The sequence below is a fragment of the Hylobates moloch genome, unplaced genomic scaffold (assembly GCF_009828535.3).
Source record: "Hylobates moloch isolate HMO894 unplaced genomic scaffold, HMol_V3 SCAFFOLD_22, whole genome shotgun sequence".
Taxonomy (NCBI): domain Eukaryota; kingdom Metazoa; phylum Chordata; class Mammalia; order Primates; family Hylobatidae; genus Hylobates; species Hylobates moloch.
Genome location: NW_026652297.1, coordinates 32,230,270 through 32,251,295, shown reverse-complemented (window position 1 = coordinate 32,251,295; position 21,026 = coordinate 32,230,270). Strand labels below are relative to the sequence as shown.

Sequence of the window (21,026 nt, the reverse complement as noted above, 5' to 3'; positions counted from 1 at the left end):
CCTATACCCCAAGACAGACAGAAATAGCTTTTTGTCCTGTCTAGTCTAATAGACTCACTTTTTAGAAGACGGGTCTCCTGGAAACCTTGGATGTTGCTAATTGACAGCCACTAAGTGGTCCTTCCTTGACAGAATATGTGAATGATCTCAGCCTCCTCCCGGGAGCAGCACAACCCACTGCTGGAGAGTGTGAGAGAGAATATGAAGACTGCTGCACCTCTTTTCAAAGCGCCAATTTCTTTTAGCAGAGGGGAATATACTTGTAATCTATTCCCTTTGTAATCATGACATAAAAATAACATATTTTTACTATTCAGCCACAAAAAAAAGAATGAAATCTTGTCTCTCGCAGCAACACGGATGGAAATGGAGAGCATTCTGTTAAGTGAGATAAGCCAGGAACAGAAAGTGAAACACCACATGTTCTCACTCATATGCAGAAGCTAAAAAAAAGTTCATTTCCTAGAAGTAAAAAGTAGAACGGAGGATAGGAGGCTGGGAAGCGTTGGGGGAAGAGGTGGGGGATGGGGGGGATTTGTTAAGGAATGTCAAATTCCAGCTAGGTGGGAGGAGTAAGTCCTAGCGTTGTATAGCACTGAGCGGTGACTACAGTCAACAATGATATATCGTTTTAAATAGGCAGAAGGAGGTTATTAAATGTCCTCAATACAAAAGTGATAAATGTTTGAGATGACAGGTGTAATTACCCTGATCTGATTGCTACACATTGTATGTACCAAAACATCACTATGTACCTCATGAATATGTACAACTAGTATGTTAATTAAAAAATTAAATTCAATCCCAAAATATAGCATTTTATAATTAAATCATTTTGGACACACTCCTTGCCATTTGTACTTAAAATGGCATCTGAAAATTCCCTGCTTGTTCCAGGGAATGCCCTGATACCACCACTGCGACAGTTGACATGTGGCCCAAAGGTCCTCAAAGCAGACCAGGAAACATAGCCCTGGACATTCTGCTATCTTCTTGAAAAACCTAAAGACCTCTTCCAGTCCACTGTCATTTATGGCCCTTGATACGGTTTGGATTTCTGTCCCCACCCAAATCTCACGTCAAATTGTAATCCACGATGTTGGAAGAGGGGCCTGGTGGGCGGCGACTAGATCATGGGGGCGGATTTCCCACTTGCTGTTCTCATGATGGTGAGTTCCCATGAGATCTGGTTGTTTATAAAAGTGTGTAGCACCTCCCCCTTCTCTCTCTCCCTTCTGTTCTAGACACGTAGGATGTGCCTGCTTCCCCTTCACCGTCTGCCATGATTGTAAGTTTTCTGGAGCCTCCCCAGCCATGCTTTCTGTAAAGCCTGCAGAACCGTGAGCCAATTAAACCTCTTTTCTTTATAAAGTAGCCAGTCTCCGGTAGTTCGTTATGGCAATGGGAGAACAGACCGATACAGCCCTCAATCTTGTATAAGCGGTTATATTTTTCTGGCAGTGCTATGGACTGGAGTTATTCAACTCTTATTTGCCAAAGGAGCAGAATTTCTGAGGCCTTTTTGATGGCTGATGGAGATGACTGGATAGAACATTAAAAGCGAGACTTTCAGGAAGACAGGTTTGCTGTTTGTGCTCCTTCTGGTAAAGGACGCTTTTAGGTTTTGATTATTTCCTTTCCCCCAACTGCTCCCTTACAAATGAGCTTGAATACACCCAGTTAGGAAAATAATGTGATCTGGTGTAAGCCTTTCCCCCAGGCCTCATGATTGCCTTTAAATGAGCCCTTTAATTCTCAGATGCAAAAGGATTGAGATGGTGGTGGTGTGGCTGGAAATGGAAAGCCCTTAGAGGTCTTGTCCTAAGACAAACTGGAAATCTTATAGCTGATACTTCTATAGCACTTCCTCCATGCCAAGCAGTGTTCTAGAACTCTGTGCATATTAACATACTTGATACAACCACCCATGTGTTAGGTCCTACTAACGTCCCCTTTTTTATAGATGAAGGAACTGGGGCACAGATATCCTTTTTCAAGGTCACACGGCAAGTATGCAGCAGACCGGAGGCCTGACCTAGGTGGTCTGGCTCCAGATTTAGAAAGAACATTTTTTTTTTTTTTGAGACGGAGTCTCGCTCTGTTGCCCAGGCTGGAGTGCAATGGTGCGAGGAGAACATTTTTTTGTAGAAAAAGCTCAGCCTTAGGAGCCAGAGAGCCTGCTTCTGAATCCAGGCTCTGCCCCCATCTATCCAAGCAGGCCTGGGCAAATTATCTGAACCTCAGTTGCCCTCTCTGTTAAATGGGAGGGACTCTCTGGAAGGATCAGAGGTGGTGCATGGAAGACTCCAGTTGCACTAGGGCAGTGAAGAAATGCCAGCAGCCTCCATTTCAAACCTCCACTGGCTTTCTCCCCATACACAGATACTCAGGCCCTTGTGGCCTGGCCAACTCATGCCCGTCATCATGCCGAACTCAGCTTGGAGGGACTGCTTCCTCTCGCAAGTGCAGTGAGGCCGTTGTGTGTGTATCTGTGAGCCCGATAACCATGCAAGGGAGGCAGGGAGAAAGGGCTCGGGACCAAGCCTATGGGCTTAGAGGAGGTGGCAGGAGGAACATTCCAGGCAAAGAATGGGTAAGTCGGGCAGAGGGTCAAGGAGGATCAGCACCTGCAAGTGTGCTGCTGGAGGGCGGTCAGGAATTGGAGGGTGATGGGGCCAGGCTGGGGGTGGGCAGGGGCAGTCGGGGAGGCCCTGCAAGGTTCAGGATCCAACCATGTGGGCGGCAAGACCCGTGAGGAGGCTGCTGCTCCAGGACTCTGGGGCCAGAAGCAGGGCGGGGAGAGACCACTGCAGGAGACACATCAGTGAGACGGGCCCCTAACTGGATGTGACAGGAGGGAGGAGAGGGTAGAGGGGAAGATAGGGAGGAGGGGGCAGAGGGGAAGATGGGCTGGATCTGCCTGAGCCTCATGGCAGCTGCTGCTATTTAACCTTAAACTGATTACAATTCAATGAAATTTAAAATTCACTTCCTCAGCCTCACTAGCACATTTCAAATGCTCCAGGTGCGCATTTGTGCCTGAGCAAACTCTGCTAGGGAAGCCGGGAGAAAGGCAGGTGGCTACCTGTGGCCAGTGACTGCTCTAGGGGACAGAGCACAAGAGACCACTGCCATCCCCCTAGGATTGTCTCCTGGCCAGCACGGCCTAGATCATGCAGCACCTTGGAGCCCAGAACAGGGCTCAAAAGCAGAGGGAAAGGGTTCATCCCCACGCCATGCATTCTCCCTGAACAGTCACTCCACCTCTCCAAGAACAAAGACAGCCAGCAGCATAGTCATCTTAGCTTTATTGAGTAAGGCATCCCAATCTCTACTAAGATTCTTCTAAATGAACGGCTGATTTTTCTGCCAAACTATGGATTGGTTAGTCAAAGAGAAATCACCACCTGGCCGCCCCATTCTGTCCCCCCCTGAGGACACTAAGGGTTCTTAGAGATAAAGGGACGATGAATTAATGCCTGGAGAACTAATCACACCTGATTTTTCTGGGATCTAAAATAATGTCAAATATGATTCACTTTATGTAAAGAAAATCTTTTTTTTCTGCAAACCCCTTCAGAACAATGCTGCCATCATTGAGAGATGTGTGTAAGGCCACCTCTGTGTACTAAGAATGGTGCCCCGGCAGGCGGAAGGACGGCGCACCTGCTAAGTATGGGCGCACGCTGCATTCTACATCTTTGAGACCACCGGTGGGTTCCGGGCATCAGAATCCAGCCACTTAATGAGGATCTGATTCACCTCGGTGGGCCTGGGGGAAAGGGAGAAGTGAAAGAAAAAAAAAAGCCATTCACACTTGTCTGTGCCTACCCAGCCAACTCGAAGGCAGAGGTGAGTGACATGAGTGGCTAAGCCAGGCCAAAGCCACCACAATGAAACGAGGAAAGCATTTATGGAAGGTGAACAGGGGGCCCTACTCTCCCCGACCCCAGGAGCCCCCAACCTCCTTACTTGTCCATCTGTGTCCAGTGCCCACAGTCCTCAATGTGTCCCCTTTTCAGGTGGGGAATCTGAAAGGAAACCCCATGCAGAAAGGTAAATGGAAGAAGGCGGATGGGTGTGTCTCTGGCTAGTGCAAAGGGCAATGGACACCTTCTCTCTGCTCCCTGCCGGCCACCCTGCCCAAACCCTGCATGATTTAGGAAGGGAATAATGAGTCAATGAGACCCCACATCCATGCAGGGGAAAGGAAGGTACAGTCATGGCTGCTGCTTGCAAGGGGGGGACAGTGATGTTACTAATGAAGTGCTTCAATCATGGTCCCATCCACATGACAAGGTGTATCTTCCGCTGCCATCTTCCCTCTGAGCACCCGTGCCCTCTCCCGGGGTGCACTGATGACCCCTGTACAGGGCCATTCCCTCACCCAGTCCTCCATGTGCTTGGACATCTGAGGAACGAGCACGAAGTCCTTCTCCGCCGTGACCATCAGGGCCGGAATCAGGATCTGGGGAGAGAATAGGAAACAGGAGTGGCCAGCACTCCACAAAGGAAGCCCTCCCTCCTCCCCTGAAAGACCCCTGTCCGCTGCCCTGCTGTGGTCCTGATGTTGTATCTGCCAAACTTTGCACAACAGACTAGTGGTTATTATTGGAGATCTTTAAAATGACAGCTTCAGCAGTGCAGAGGCTAACATGGGTCTTGTGTGTGCAGACGTGTGTGAGTGAGAACGTGTGCTGAACTGCATGTAACTGGGAGAACTGAATTGACGGCACCAAGAGGGCAGAAGACACCCTTGAATGAAGATCAAGATTCCTCTTCTCTGAATTAAACAGATGCTTAAAAGGGGCGGCCAAGGTTTCAGAGAGAATGGGGGCAGCCACAATAGTTATCAATGTGACATGAATGGCAGCAAAGTAACTTCCAACTGCTGGCAAATGAGTTGAACGCAGGGAGGCATGCACAGGAAGGCCAGGAAAGCCTCTGTGTTTTTTTCGTTGTTCTCGCTCCACCATTACCCTAATTTCCAAGTAGCTTTGACCCATTCCTGGTTGAGGAACTTGCACTATTTTCATTTACACACAGAGTGATGGGTGTCTCTCCACATCCCTCCCTCCCCCCACAACCAGGAGCCAGGAGAAGATAAAAAATGATTTTGTGTCTAAAACGAACCCTGAGGCTTCTGAGGTTTGTAAACTCTAGAATGTTCTAAGCTAAAATGTGAACTGGGCAGGGGGTGGCGGGGGGCGGAGGGCGGGATGGGAGGAGGTGGGGGAGGAGAGAGGAAGATCCAGCCTGAAACTGCAGAAAAGAGGCTGGGCGCAGTGGCTCACGCCTATCATCCCAGCACTTTGGGAGGCCGAGGTGGGTGGATCTCCTGAGCTCAAGAGTTTGAGACCACACTGCGCAATATGGTGAAGCCCCGTCTCTACTAAAACACAAAAAATTAGCTGGGTGTGGTGGCGCACTCCTGTAATTCTAGCTGCTTGGGAGGCTGAGGCAGGAGAATCGCTTGAATCCAGGGGGCAGAGGTTGCAGTGAGCTCAGATCATGCCATTGCACTCTAGACTGGGCAACTGAGCAAGACTGTCTCCAAAAAAACAAAACAAAACTAAAAACTGCAGAAGAGGAGGGTTTCTGACCTTAGCACCATTGGGATTCACCATTCCAGTGCCTTTGTCAATATTTTCCTCCAGGCTTTGAGAGATTTTGTCTGTCCAACTGCAGTTTGGTCATTTTCATCAATCATATGATGACAAGGAATGCTAATGGAGCTACTAGGTTCCCAGTACTGCTTGTAACAGGTCACGTGCCTTCACCCATTTCATCCTTACACGGCTCTATGAGGGAGGCACTGTTCTTGCCACTTCCATATTGCAGAAGAACCAACAGTGGATCAGAGGGGTTAAGTACCTTTTTAAGTACCTTTCCCAGGGTCACACAGGGATTAGACTCAGCCCATGTGCTTCCCAGCCTGCTCTTAACCACGATGTTATATACTCTAGTGCCTCAAGACCTAATTTCGGGAGGTCAAGACCTGGTCTGTTTAAGCATTATGGTATCCCAGGGTCTGGCAGGAAGCCTGGCACGTAGCAGTGTGTTCACTTACAGAGTGAACCAACAAGGTAACCATGGCTACTGAGTGAGCTGATGAAGGCCTGGCTACCTCTGCAGTCACACTGGGGAACAGATTTCCCTTAGATTTTTTAACATTTTGAATGTAAACTGGGAACCTCCATTACTCCTTCTGCAGACCCAGAGATTGGAAACTCATCTTCTGCTTGACAAATGAGGAAACTGAGGCTCAGAGATTGACTTGTGCAAGATGACACAACCAGAGGCTAAAGTCACGTCTCTGAGAGCACCTAACGCTCCTCCGGGCTGGGGGCTTCAGTATCCATGTCGCTTCTGGGAGGTGCCCCGGGCCATCTGCAGCCCTGCCTTGGGGTATCACCAGGGGACCTGGGGATTCCGGATGGATGCTGCAGTTCCCTGGACACACCCCAGCTCCATCCCCAACGTCACCCTCTACCATCCCAAGGGAAGCACCAGCAAGAAAGATCCTAGGGAAACCCCCGAAGGGAGTCACTTCCCAAACCCCAAAGAGAAAGGAGGTGGCTGGCAGGTCTGTCCACGACCAGCTCTGGCCCAGGTCATATCAGCTCAGGCCAATGGGAAGCCCCGCGGGTGGGTCCTGGGGTGCGGAGGAGATTACATTGAACCTGGCACTCACCTTCCGTCCCAAGCTTTTGCAGGCCCACTTCCAGTTCCTTTCCATGTTTCGGTACCAGTTTAGAGGACCTCTGGGGAGAGATCAGAAAGTAAAAAGAGGGAGGCGGTAAGTAGACGGCTCTGCTACAGACACCAACAGAAACCTGCTCTGCATAGCCAGTCATCCTGGGAAGAGCAAAGCCTCCTGCAGGGGCAAGAGAATAGAGCCCAGGACCCACGACTTGCCGTCGGGCGCAGTTGCCAAGCTCTAGCAGCAAGGCCTTGTGCAAGGACACAGGACTCCACTGAGTGAGCTGGCAGCCTCTGGGTGGTCTTTTGGGACACATAGAAGCCGGCCCTACAGGACCCTCCAGGGAATGTCATCGTGTCACCTTGGAGGCTGGGGAGGTTGCTGATGGTGGGGAACTTGGTTTAGCAGCCTCACCATCCAGAGGCCACTCGTCTGCCCCAGGGAGCCCACTTGAGAGGGACATTGGGAGGTGGAGCAAAGATGCCCCCTCCTAATATGACATCGGGAAGTAGGGCAAATGCACCAAAATGTATGCACTTTTTGAGTTTATGTGGATTTTTATGTTTTTCTGAAGAAAGAGCCCAGAGTTGCCATCTGATTCTCCGAGGAGCCATGACTGAAAAGTAGTTAAAACCCTATGCCCTTTGGGGACCCCATAAGCATAAGGAAGAACAAGCTGACCTGTCCCAAACTAGAGCAGGCTGAGCACCATAAAGTAGTGAGCCTCCCGACACTGGAGGCATTGAAGGAGAGGCTGGCCTGGCACTAATGAGGGCTGTGGTGGAGGAGAACTGGGCCTCACCCTCCACCCTGAGGGCTGAAGATCCCTATCTGTCGATCATCTCTCATCTGTGTCTGGGCCCTGTGCTGTCTTTACCTGAAACCAGACTTCTTGAACTGCTGCACGTAGAACTGGATTTCCTCCTCAGTGACCATCCTGCTGAGGCTGGGCTCTTTTGGGCTCCTTACAAAAAGTCCTCCTGCAAAAAAAGCCACTTGTTGACTTTCCCATCCCCGGGCCAGGTGTCTGCATTTTAAGGCGGGCACCTCATTGCCTCTCGCAGACCATCTGAACTTGCACAAGGCCTTGTGAGCGCCTCCATCTTTTGTTCCCTTATCCTTTGCCAGATCGAGCCCATCTCCTCGAAAGCTCAAAGCTGTGATCTCACAGTCACACTGGAGCCTGATGTTCCCTCCCACCTAGCCACGACTTCACGGGCTATTATCACAGCTCCTGGACCAACCACAGTCGCCGGCTTTTTCAGGCACACAGCAGCTATATCCCAGACCCTGCCAGCCCCCAGCTCCTGCTCTCCCCTTGTCTAAACCTTTCCCAGCCAGCTTAACTGTGGCCCTTTGGAGATATCGCCAGAGATTCTTGGAATTTTCATAAGGATTTGCTCTGTTTTTCCTCTTAGGCAGGAAGAGAACCCAGGCCAGGTGGCTGCGTCCTGTCACCTCCCGCGTGCCGCACAGACCCTCTGTGGTATCCCACTGTGGACCCCTATCTTGTCTTCAGGGTGCTGCACAGTCCCCCCAGAGGATGGCCTGTGATGACCCCTGGCAGTCCAGGGACCACTGCAATTTCACAGGGCACAGCCTCAATGCTGGTGCCTGAACAGGGCTCGTCAGCATTTTCAGATTCACGAAGACCCGGAGGCACAGGAACTGGTCATTCCAGGCTTTTGTGAGACACATCAAAGGGGTATGTGACGAGGATGACACCCTGTGATGAAGCCACCCTGAGCCTCCCCGCCAGGCGGGTACTCCAGACTCACTGTACCTCAGGGCCCCTCTGCGAGCATCCCAGCTGCTCTGCCTCCCGTGAGACCGTGGGCTCACTGAGGGTGGCCACCCTGCTTCGTGTGTCTGGGTAGCTGAGCATGCAGCCCCGGCCTCATACTCAGCGTGTGCTCACAGCATTTGAGGAATGAATGAATGGGTGAATGAATGAGTGACAGACGGTGTGAAGGAGTAAGGGAATGTGGGTATGGGGGAGGGAAGGGAGATGTTCTTTGAGCAGTGACAAGAGCATGGCCTGCAGGGTCAGAGGAGTTTAACCCCAGCTCAGCGACTTCAGACAAGTTACTTAACCCTCTGAGACCTGTTTTCCTCTTTGGAAATTAAAAATAGTAGCATTTTTCGGAATGCTTCGAGGATCACAAATAATTTATCTAAAGGGGGTTAGTCCAGAGTTTTATACAGATGGTCAGCACGTGCCCAAACAAGTGACAGTGGTCATCATTATTCATAAAAATACAAGTGAATGATGTCAAGGCCACAGTGCTGCAGCAAAAATAAGGTCTTGTGGGAAGAGTGCTGGATCTAGGGGCCATGGGGATGAGCTCAAATCAAATCTCAACTCTGACCCTTCACTCATACCCAACCCAGGAGGGAGACAAGGATGAGCTCCACGTGGGGGAACTGGAAACATGGCGCCTGGATGGAGAGGGGCCAGTGGACTGCAAATGGAGGAGACCTGGGCAGGGGCCCCACCCCCACTCTGCCTGCATACACCAGGTGACCCCCATAGAGGTAAGCTCTCAATCCTGGGGTCCTTATCAGTAGAGGGTGGACTTTGCCCTGGACAAGCTCTAAGACTCCTCCAAGCTCTTACTGTTTAAGATCTTGAAGCCACAGCTCCCTAGAGGGTAGGAACTCCAGGCTGTGTGCTCAGGCCTGGGGTTACAGTCAGCCCTATGCATGCCGAGGGTACCCTGGTTGGGCAACTTAAAGTTCAGAGCTGGAGAGCTCAGGGCTTCTGCCCATAGCAGTCAGAGACAGAAACATCCCCTTAACATTCATCTGGTTCCGGATATGGCTCTCCCAAGCATGTCTCTTACCCGCTTCACAGACTTTATGCATGGATAAAACAGTCTGAAGGAAGAAAAGAAAAGAGTTACAAATGATGTCATGGGTGATACAAAGGAAATATGCTCATCTGAAAACCCTGTTGCAACAAATGACCTCTGAGTACCATGCAGACTGTAACAAACATGTGGAACTCCCAAGACAGCCAGGGACCCCCTCACAGGAGTCAAGTAAAGAGGGAGCTCACAACCAAAGCTCTGGGCTGAGACTGCCCCAGGGCTCTTGCAGACCTTGGTAATATGAAGACCTAGGTTTATCAGCCAATGGGAACAAGAAAAGAGACCTTGGCCTATGATGAGAAGTTGGAGATGTGATATTCCATGCCCCTCCATGGTAAATCCAGTAAATCTGGGGTCTCTGACATGCTATACCCTCAGTGAAAAAATTGATTAGAAAAAAAATCCCCTCATGATGATAAAGATGTTAAAGGAGTTTGTCTGTTTCAGCTTGGTACTAAGAGGAAACCAAAAGACACCCCCTTGGGAATTCATAGCTCTAGGCCTGCCTTCCCAAGTGCTTGGATTTGAGTTTGCATTCTCTGCATGATCTGGAAACCCCCAAGGTGTGAAGTAAACAAGAACAACAACAACAATAACAATAAAGTGAGCCTGGGTTGGTAATGCCACCAGGATGCCTGGCAGAAGAAATCCTTAACCACTCAAGGGGTCATTTCCTCAAGCCCAATTGAAGCAGATGGGTACAGATTGAGTACTGCTGAAGATGAGCTTATAAACCAAAATTACAAAACCCACACTCACACAACAAGGCTCCACAGCAAGAGGCAAAAAATGCAGCAAACAGTAAAATACGACTCTCCAAAAACATCAAATAATAGAGCTTGCAAGAGGGAGAGAGAGAAAAAAGAGAGAATTAGAAATGAATATAATTAAAATAATTGAAAACATAAAAGGAACTGAAAAATAAGAACACAAGACTCTATCAAAAGAGATCAGAATGATTTGAAAAAGAATCAAACAAAACTTTCACAAATTAAAAAAAAACTATTTATTGAAATTAAAACTTCAAAGACGGGTTAAACTGCAGATCAGACACTGCAGTGTCCAGGACAATTAATTGGCTAAGACAATTAACGTACAGGAGGTTAGACCCGAGGCTGACTCACAAGCAATGACAGAAGTTTCTAAAAGAAAATAACCTAAAATTCTATACTCAGATAAATGATTCTTCAAGATTAAAATTAAGATGTCTTCAGGCACCAAAATCTGAATTTACCACCAACAGACTCTTATTGAGAGAACTACTAAAGGGGATGCTTCAAGAAGAAAGAAACTGAACTCAGTGCAAATGAGTGAGATGCAAGAAGTGATCAGTAAAGAAAGTGGAAAATATGGGACAGTTTGAGCAGGCACTGACTGTATATAAAACAACAATAGTGATGATGACTCCTAACACATAAGACAGGAGGGTGCAGGTCACATAAGACAGGAGGGTGCAGGTTACAGAGTTAAAGGTTTCTAAACTCCTCTGCTTCAAGAAGAGGGTTGGGGACATCAATTAATTTTGGACTTGGGTAAGCCAATTATGCATGTTAAAATGGTAATGGTAATAGCATAATTTCCCAACCATCATTATTATAATCGTTCTCTGACCTTGTGTGTCAGTGAGGATGTAAATTTTCCCATTAAGGACGGACCAGTAGAGTGGGGACCTCAATTACCCTGACTACAGAAATGAAAGAAAAGGAGGCCAGATTGCTACTCCTGGTCCCTGCCACACACTAGGTACCCTACTTCCTCCACAACTGCCCCCTTCTGTTCTTCTGCCCCCGTCCCCACCCCTCACCTCATCGCTTGCTCTGAAGAGGCTTTTGAAAGTCCGACTCAGGTTCTGTTCCAGTTCAGCCTCAGCCACTCCCTAAAACAATCAAGAAAGCAAAATGAAGGACCCCCTAGAAATCGTGGAAACTGTACCCCTCCTTCATCTGACTGAAAGCAAGAAGCCCCCTACCTGTGCCCCATCCAGCCCAAGTTTCATCAGAATAGCATCCATTTGAATTTTCATCATAAAACATGTTTTTAAAAAAGGTTAGCATAAAATACAGGATGCTAACCGTAGTTCCCCACAGGGGGCAGGTTTATAGATGCCACTTTCTTTGTGTTTTTCAATATTCCTATAATGAGAAGGTACTACTTATAATAATCTCTTGAAAGGAACTGGGAGGGGGCTGGTAGAGGAATGGGTTGGAGGCTGACTGGTGCTAAGGAGAGGGGCTCCAAGGATTCTGAGAAACCAAGCAGAAAAGCCAAAAACTATACGCCAAATGCTCTTCCATTCAGGCATCTAAATTTCGCTATATTGAGGCCAGGAGTTTAAGACCAGCCTGGGCAACATAGCGAGACCCTATCTTTACAAAGAAACTTAAACAATTTTTTTTTTTTGCTGTAGAAACTTCAAAACCAACTCCTTTGATTTGGGTCTTAATTGTTACAGACCATTAGATTGCCAATGGATTGTATTCCACAGACAGGGCAGCAAGGTTTCCACTGTTAAAGAGCTGGGACACATAGCCTTCCTGGTGACAAATGACCAGGTCCTTCCATTTCTTGAGAGCAGTATGGCGTTTAATTAGCTAGTCGACACACAGTTCTCTGGCTGTTGCCAGGTCTCTGGCTTGTGTATGGTGGGAATTCTCTGGCCTGAACTTGCTTCATTAGCTCCACAGACACTGAGCTCCTTCTCTGGCAAACTGGACCAACAGATGCCAATGTACAAAATAGGCTCCAGAACCTTCCTGGTGGACCAGAGGATGGGGGAGGGGCTTGGATGAGGACTAAAGTGAAGTGTCCAGGTCACTGAATGTCGTGTGCTGAGGGCTGGGGAGGAGATTCCTACTGGAGACTCAGGGTGTGGAGTCTTCCTCTCCCGCTTCCCCTCTCCTTCCTACCCCAACCCCCTCCAGGAGCACTTCAGCAAAGCAGACACCAAGAACAGGGGCATGGCTGGAAGGTGACAAGAGATCTATCCATGGATCCTACTCTCCTAGTGGGGGTAGCCTGATTCATGGCTTTTTGGAGCATAAGAGGACAATTTTAATTCAAGCTGTCGTTTCCAGAATTTGAAAGACGGTGGACCTGAAAGCTGTTCCAGACGTAGTTTAGGAGAAAACAGCTGTACTGGAGGCAGAGATCCACTAGGAGCAACCACTCAGAAATAATAAAAATCTTGGCCAGGCACAGTGGTTCACGCTGTAATCCCAGCGCTTTGGGAGGCTGAGGCAGGCAGATCACCTGAGGTCAGGAGTTCGAGACTGGCCTGGCCAATATGGTAAAACCACATCTCTACCAAAAATACAAAATTAGCCGGGCACGGTGGTGCATGCCTGTAATCCCAGCTACTCAGAGGCTGAGGCAGGAGAATCACTTGGACCCGGGAGGCAGAGGTCACGGTAAGCCAAGGTCTCACAATTGCACTCTAGCCTGGGCAAAAAGAGCGAAACTCCATCTCAAAATAAATAAAATAAAATAAAATAAAATAAAATAAAATATTTCTGCAACACAGCTGCTGCTGAGGGACTAGTGCTACCGGAGGGAATTGAGTTAAGTGTGGCGATGCCAACTGAATCTCCTCTCCTTCCCTCTAACCACCCACCTGCATGCACCCAAACATCAGCTGAACTGTTCTGCAGGTGTTTTCTGAGCGGGCTTCCTACTTGCTGGCCTCCCTGGTTTAACACATTGTGACCTTCGCCAAGAGCATGGACTTCTATCAGTTTGGCCTTCAACACCGGACCGGAACACTGCCTTCTCTGTGAGGTTCCACCTTTCCCACCACCAAGGGGTAACTCTGCTTTTCTTGGATGCTGCAGAGCCTTGAGTGTGCTCTCCTGGGATCCCCTTAGTGGTGGGGACTCATCCTGTTCTCAGCAGCATCTGTGGCTGCCTTTGAGATAGAGTCAGAGGAGAGGAAGATCCTAAAGCCACATCCACAAAGCTTTCATTGCAGCGACCTGCAGTCCTCAGTGCTTGCACACGTTGAGAGGTTACTTTTTTAATTTTTACTTTTTTTAGATGGAGTCTTGCTCTGTTGCCCAGGCTGGGGTGCAGTGGCACAATCTCGGCTCACTGCCAAGATGGGTTCAAGAGATTCTCTTGCCTCAGCCTCCCAGGTAGCTGGGATTACAGGGGCCCACTATCACACCCGGCTAATTTTTTGTATTTTTAGTAGAGACAGGGTTTCATCATGTTGGTTGGGCTAGTCTCGAACTTCTGACCTGAAGTGATCCACCTGCCTCGGCCTCCCAAAGTGCTGGGATTACAGGCATGAGCCACCATGCCCGGTGAGACATTTCTCTTTTTTGTTCTGCTCATCACTCCTCACGAGAGCTCTGGATCTGTGCAGCAGCAGCACAGAAGAAATGGAGACATTGATCATCCGGCGGTGCTGGATCTAGAGTTGGAGATTTTCTGATGAAAGCCATGTCTGCCTGTTAATGACAGTTCCCTCCGTTTTGTAAGATTCAATTATAATGGTGCCAGTAGCGGCCTTCTACAACATGATGATGAATGCCCACAGCAAGAAACAGCCATGGGAAGAAGCACATTTAAGTAATGGATGGAAGCCCTGGTCAGCTCTGTGTGTGTGGCTGTCGGTCATCATTCTTGTTTACTGAGAGCAGTCCTTATCCCAGAAACAGCTGCTGTTCATGAGCCCAGGGGTGCATTTCAGTGTTTGAAAGAACTCATGGAAGCCTGGACAGGGCTTTGCCTCAAATGACCCTTAAAAGGGCAAACGATGTCAAAAAGTCAGTAAAGAAAATCAAAGAGAGTCTGGGTGTGGTGGCACAAGCCTGTTATCCCAGCACTTTGGGAGGTCCAGGCAGGAGGACTGCTTGAGGCCAGGAGTTCAAGACCAGCCTGAACAACAATAGAGACCGTGTCTCTACAAAAAATATTTTAAAAATCAGCTGGGCATGGTGGTGCGTGCCTGTGGTCCCAGCTACTAGGGAGAGTAAAGCAGGAGGACTGATTGAGCCCAGGAAGTCAAGAATGCAGTGAGCTATGATTGTGCCACTGCACTTCAACCTGGGCAACAGAGTGACACCCTGTCTCTTAAAAAAAATCAGAGAGAAAAAAGGTAAATAAATCTGTTCACTCACATAAAAGTGCAGCAGAGCAACAGAAAGAATAGGATGAAGCTGGGAGCCAGAAAGGAGAGAAGATAACATTTGTCCTCTGCTTATGCACTTAGCTGAGACCTTCCAACTCTCTTTCACCTACAAAAGATAAGGCTGTATCTTTAAATCCTACAGACCAATGACAAATTTCCTGTCTACCCTGGATAGGGGCTCCTCCTTTTGTGTTCCTGTACATAGAAGTTAAAGGATGGACTTTAGAATCCAATAAACACAGCTTCAAGCCCAAGTACAGATAGTTACTAGCTGGGGAACTTCTTTCCCTACAGCCTCAGTTTCCTCATCTGTAAAATGGGGATTTTGTAAGGATTAAATGAGATAATGCCCATTTCTTACAGTGCCTGACACGCAAGAGGCATGCCAATAAATATTAATATCATTATCTCCATTATTATTATTATTTGTTTAGAGAGAGGGTCTTGCTCTGTTGCCCAGGCTGGAGCGCAGTAGTGCAATCACGGGCTTACTACAACCTCAAACTCCTGGACTCAAGTGATCCTCTTGCTTCAGTCTTCTGAGGAGCTGGGATTACATGTGCGTACCACCATGCCTGGCTAACTTTTAAAACATTTTTGTAGAGATGGGGTCTGGCTATGTTGCCCAGGCTGGTCTCAAACTCCTGGCCAAGTGATCCTCCCACCTTGGCCTCCCAAAGTGCTGGAATTATAGGCGTGAGCCACTGCACCTGGCTGATTTTTTAAAATTTTAAATTAATATCTAATTAGGGCTCTTTAAATGATATCATCTTGGCTTTAGATTGGGCCCTAGATCTAATGACCTGTGTCCTTATGAGAGAAAGAGGGAAATTGAGACATACAGAGACACAGAAGGGAGGATGCCACATGAAGATGGAGGCAGGGACAGGAGTGATGCGTCTACAAGCTGAGGAACACCAGGAATTGCCAGCAACCACCAGGGGCTGGGAGACAGGCATGAAACGGACTCTCTCTTGGGAGCCCCCAGAAGGGACCAACCCTGCCGAGACCCTGATATTGGACATCTAGCCTCAAGAACTGTCGAGAATTCACTTCTGTGGTTCTAACTCACCCAGCTTGTGGTACTTTGTTACGGCAGCCCTGGGAGTGGGAACACAAAAGGAGGAGCCCCTATCCAGAGCAGACAGGAAATTTGTCATTGGTCTGTAGGATTTAAAGATACGGTCTTACCTTTGTAGATTAAAGAGTCAGGAGGTCTCAGCTAAGCACATAAGCAGAGGACAAATGTTATCTTCTGTTATTTTCCTCCCATTTCTGGCCCCCAGCTTATACTAAAGCATGTCTCCAGGGAGTATCTTGATGTGGGAGCTGAGGGGAGAGGGTGAGGAGGGAAAGGGGCCAGGATCTTCACTACCCTGGGCTCAGGGGGGCCAGGCACCGCCCCCAGGAGCAACAGGCAGCAGGTGTGCCAACCGCAGGGTGGGGGTCTGGAGGGTCCCAGGATCCAAAGTGCCCTGGACTTCCCTCATCCTCTCAATTTACTTCCCATGTGCATATTCAGCGCACTGTCAGGAGCCCCCAGAAATGCAGGACGCCACAGAGAAGATGGAGTTTTGTCTAGACTTTCCACTCAGCGCTGGTAGGGGCAGCACTGTCAGTCACCTAATTTGCCATGGAGGTGCCCCCACATTGGTGGGGGGCACAGGATTGCCTCCTGTGCTCAGCCCTCCAAACAGGGAGAGCTCCCCTCCACCATCCCAGGAGTCTCTCCTCTTTAATCTTCTGTTGTGTCCTTTCCAAGGTAGAGAACAGGTCTGCTGAGAGGCTGCACTTAACTGTGGCTATTGTTTTGTGGGTGAGACAATGGAGGCAGCTGTTGAAGCCAAACTGCAGGTCCACGAAGCCCCCACTCATCCCTCCCGCCCTTTACAATTAACGCCAAAGGACACCATCCAGGAGGGGAGGTGAAGCCTCCGCTGGTCACCGGGCTGGGCCAGCAACTCTGTTTCATGCTCCGTCTACCTTGACAAAAATGACTCCAATTCCTCTGGAAGTCTGCGCCAGTATTCTCCAAGACAGGCCAGGAGAAACAGTGGGGTAGTTGTCCCTGAGGTCAAAAATGCCAGTGGCTGGAAGCATCCGAAATCTGGGCAGAGAGCAAACTGTTGGCCTTTGAGACTCTGTGGCGTGGCTGGTCAGATGAGAGAGAGGTGGACAGCAAAGACTTAGGGGGCTCTACAGGGACCCAGGGCACTGGGGGCTGCCTGCCACATGCTGACGGTGCCAGCTCTTTCTGTCCATAACAGCACTGAGCTGGGCAGCCCATTTCACAGAGGAAGATGCTCAGGTCAGGAGCCGTAAGTGCCTCGTTGAAGGTCAGGCAGATTATAAATGAGAACATTGGACACCAAACCCTGCCATATTTGGTTCTTTTCACCACAACCTAACACAACACTGCTAATTTAAGACAATGAAAATAACCCTGCCAAGGGTTTCCTCCATAAAGGGCATAAAAATTAAAGTAACGGCCGGGCATGATGGTTCACGCCTGTAATCCCAGCACTTCGGGAGGCCGAGACGGGCAAATCAACTGAGGTTGGGAGTTCGAGACAAGCCTGACCAACATGGAGAAACCACTTCTCTACTAAAAATACAAAATTAGCCATGTGTGGCGGTGCATGCCTGTAATCCCAGCTACTTGGGAGGTTAAGGCAGGAGAATCACTTGAACCCGGGAGATGGAGGTTGTGGTGAGCTGAGATCATGCCATTGCACTCCAGCCTGGGCAACAAGAGCAAAACTCCACCTCAAAAAAAAAAAAAAAAAAAGTTGAAGTAACAATAGCTTGGTGCGTAAGGTAGCAAACAGTGGCACTTTCTTTTAAACTATATTATTCAGCTGTGAAAAATAATCAAAATAATGTCCCTCAACAGAGGATTACATAATCCATAGTCTACCTGTTACAAAACCCCATGTAGCCATTAAAAAGAATGAAATAAATCTATATGTGCTGACAAAAAAATCTGTGCAATATGTATTAAATGAAAAAGCAGCATGGTTCCATTTATATGAGAAATTATATATGTGTGTGTGCTCATACACACATATATTTGCTTAAAAATATTCAAAAATAGTTTTAAAATATTTCAAAAAATGTCTGGGAAATACCAGACTATTCGTAGTAGCTACTAGTAGCTTGTCGGTGGGCAAAGGGGGATTCAGCTTTTTACTTTACACAACTCAGGACTTTTTTTAATAGCAAGCATGAATTACTTCATAATTTCAAAACAAAAACAAAACCTAAAAAACAAACTCTGTAACTAATCACCAGCTGTCCCCATGGCCTGAAGGAGCTACTGTGTTCTAGAGATTAAGAAAGACTCAACATTTAGGCTGGCATGGCGGCTCTCACACCTGTAATCCCAGCAGTCTGAGAGGCTGAGGTGGGAGGATCACTTGATGCCAGGACGTGGAGACCAGCCTGGGCAACACAGCAGAAAAAAAAAAAAGAGAGAGAAAGAGAGAGAGAGAGACTCAATGTTTTGAGGAGAAAGAAAATCATTGGATGATTTTCAGCCAGGTAAAACTTCTTGCCTATAATTTTTCTTTTCCTACATTTTCTCTCTGATCCTTAGTTTCTCATCTGGTTAAATACTTAAGCAAAAGGCCTTTTTTCTTCTTCTTTTTTTTTTTTTTTGCTCAGGCTGGAGTGCAGTAGTGCAACCTCCATCTCCCAGTTTCAAGAGATTCTCCTGCCTCAGCCTCCCGAGCAGCTGGGATTACAGGCATGCACCATCACACCCAGCTATCTTTTGTATTTTCAGTACAGATGAGGTTTCACCATGTTGGCCAGGCTGGTCTCGAACTCCTGACCTCAGGTGATCCGCCTGTCTGCTGAGATTACAGATGTGAGTCACCACGCCCAGCCCAAAAGAGCATTTTTTTTGCCTGAAATCTGCCTCTAGCTTGCCATGTTCCCAGACACACACACAGGTGCCTGCCACCCAGTCTTCCTCAAAGAAATAAAAATACACATGCACGGTTTAAGGACAAGTGAAGAGGACCAGTGTCGTGAGGTGGGAGAGGGCAGGGTTCACAGGATATCCTAGGTACGTTCTGGTATGGGGGGGCATAAGGGGGTGTGAGTATCCCCCAGGCCAAGTGAGGACTTTGGGAATCCTCAGAATTAAAACATGGAACAGCTCAGCTGAAATGACCCAGCCGATTCCACTGGCCTTCGCTGCCAGAGCTGCCTAGTCTTCATGCTTTCTCACTCTACACATGGAAAGCTGTCACCTCTTCTCCGAGAAGGAAAGAAAAGCAAGCCTTGTTTGCTTCCAGCAGACTTGGCAGATTCCCAGGCCAAGATTCAGCACGCTGGCTAAGGGTTCAAAGAGCTATATTGGAGCTGACTCTAAACTTGGAGTTAATCTAAGCCTCACCCTGCAGTGCTCAGCAGAGATGAGCCAGAAGTGGGAGAGATGGGGCTGGGCGCAGTGGCTCACCCAGCACTTTGGGAAGCCCAGGAGGGCAGATCACCTGAGGTCAGGAGTTCGAGACCAGCCTGGCCAACATGGTGAAACCCTGTCTCTATTAAAAATGCAAAAATTAGCCAGGCATGGTGGTGGGTGCCTGTAATCCCAGCTACTCGGGAGGCTGAGGCAGGAGAATTGCTTGAACCTGGGAGTTGGAGGTTGCAGTGAGCCGAGATTGTGCCACTGCACTCCAGCCTGGGCGATACAGTGAGACTCTGTCTCAAATAATAATAATAAAAAAAATAAGTGGGGGAGACGGGTGCACCCACAGCACAGAAGGAGTCTTCCTTAGGCTGCATGGGTCTGGAACAATCTCAGTGCTCCTAGGGAGAAGGAGGAGATGTCAGAAATGCCTCCTCCTGGCCAGGGAGGGAGCGGGTTAGGAGGTGGCAGGAAGGAGGAACTCCCAGCACCCACTATGCATCCAAGAGCTGTTCTCCATGTTAATGGCTTTATTTGCTGACCTGGAATCAGCTTAAGTTGGAAGCTATTACCTGTTTGAAAACCACCCAAAACCAACCTTTTGCAGATGAGGAAACTGAGGGCCAGAGATGGGAAGTACCTTTGCCTACTTGTTCCTTAGAGAGTAGGTACCAGGCAGGCTGGCAGGAACCCCTGTGAGTGCTTTCTCCCCCAGTCCCAGCTCTGTGCCTATTGAGTGGTTCCAGTGGCTGGATGCAGCCCAACCTGGTTGCTGGGTATCTTCCTGTGGCCAGATCACTAATTTGAATATCTAACATTTCCCTGCCAAGGCGTTTTGTTCTTAAGAACAAAACCGTCCCCAAAACTCTCACTGCAGATTTTAAACCCAGCTGCTACAACAGAATAGAGGTATGATTTTTCCACAATAACTGTTAACAACCTTTGAAACGAAAAACTGTGCCTTGACAAGGGCTGTAATTACTAAGCGTCTTTCTCCTAAGGTCACTTTTGCGATCAGGATTTTGAGCTTACCCCGATTTGTCCCTCCTCTCTCTGCTTGACTCCCCATAGCACACAGAACAAAGCCCAAGCTCCCCTCCAGCACAGCTGGAGGCATGGGCTTTGGAGTCAAACAAGCCTAGGTCGATATCCTGACCCAATCATGTACCTAGTCTTGGGCCAGTTGGGGTTAAGCCCTCTGAGCCTCTGTTTGCTCAGCTGAGAAGATAGGAGAGGATTCTTTGTGTTGCTGTGAAGATTAGAACCACGTGGCATATAAGAGCTCAAAAACAGCTGTAGCTGTAACCCATTGACAGATGACCGGATTAAGAGAATGTGGTCTATACACACCATGGAATAGTATTCAGCCTTAAAAAGGAAGACAGTTCTGGCCCCTGCTACAACATGGGTGAACCTTGAAGGTATGATGCTAAGTGAAAGAAACTAGTCACAAAAGGACAAATACTGCATGCTTCCACTTTTATGAGGTTCCTAGAGGAGTCAAAATCATACAGACAGAAAGTAGAATGGTGGCTGCCAGACACTGGGAGGAGGGGAGATGAGGAGTTAGTGTTTAATGGGCGAAGGGCTTCAGTTGGGAAGATGAAAAAGTTCTGGAGGTGGATGTGGTGATGGCTGCACAACGATGTACATGTGCTTAATGCCACAGAGCTGCACACTTACAAATACGTAACATGGTCAATTTTACATTACATGTATTTTACCAAAATTAAAAATATTTTAGGCCATGTGCAATAGCTCACACCTGTAATCCTAGAGCTTTGGGAGGCCAAGGCATGTGGATCACCTGAGCCCAGGAGTTTGAAACCAGCCTGGTTAACATGGTGAAACCCTGTCTCTATATATCCACGCCTGTAATCCCAGCACTTTGGGAGGCCGAGGCAGGTG

At 48.3% G+C, this 21,026-nt stretch overlaps 1 protein-coding gene across 4 annotated transcripts in view; it reads right to left on the bottom strand.

Annotated features, from left to right (window-relative positions):
• EPHX2 (epoxide hydrolase 2) overlaps window positions 1-21,026 on the bottom strand; it is an 86,159-nt gene that overhangs the window by 31,854 nt on the left and 33,279 nt on the right. The window contains exons 13-19 of one of the 4 annotated variants that reach the window (XM_032144138.2): window positions 11,378-11,449; window positions 9,547-9,580; window positions 7,581-7,683; window positions 6,695-6,764; window positions 4,388-4,468; window positions 3,973-4,031; window positions 2,649-3,772 (exon numbers count right to left, since the gene is read on the bottom strand). In XM_032144138.2, coding sequence (XP_032000029.1) covers window positions 3,694-3,772; window positions 3,973-4,031; window positions 4,388-4,468; window positions 6,695-6,764; window positions 7,581-7,683; window positions 9,547-9,580; window positions 11,378-11,449 — 498 coding nt within the window. In that variant the 3' untranslated portion in view covers window positions 2,649-3,693. Of the gene's footprint in view, window positions 1-2,648; window positions 3,773-3,972; window positions 4,032-4,387; window positions 4,469-6,694; window positions 6,765-7,580; window positions 7,684-9,546; window positions 9,581-11,377; window positions 11,450-21,026 lie in introns of those variants that run through there. The other 3 variants (XM_032144140.2, XM_032144139.2, XM_058433576.1) reach the window with 3 other exon arrangements.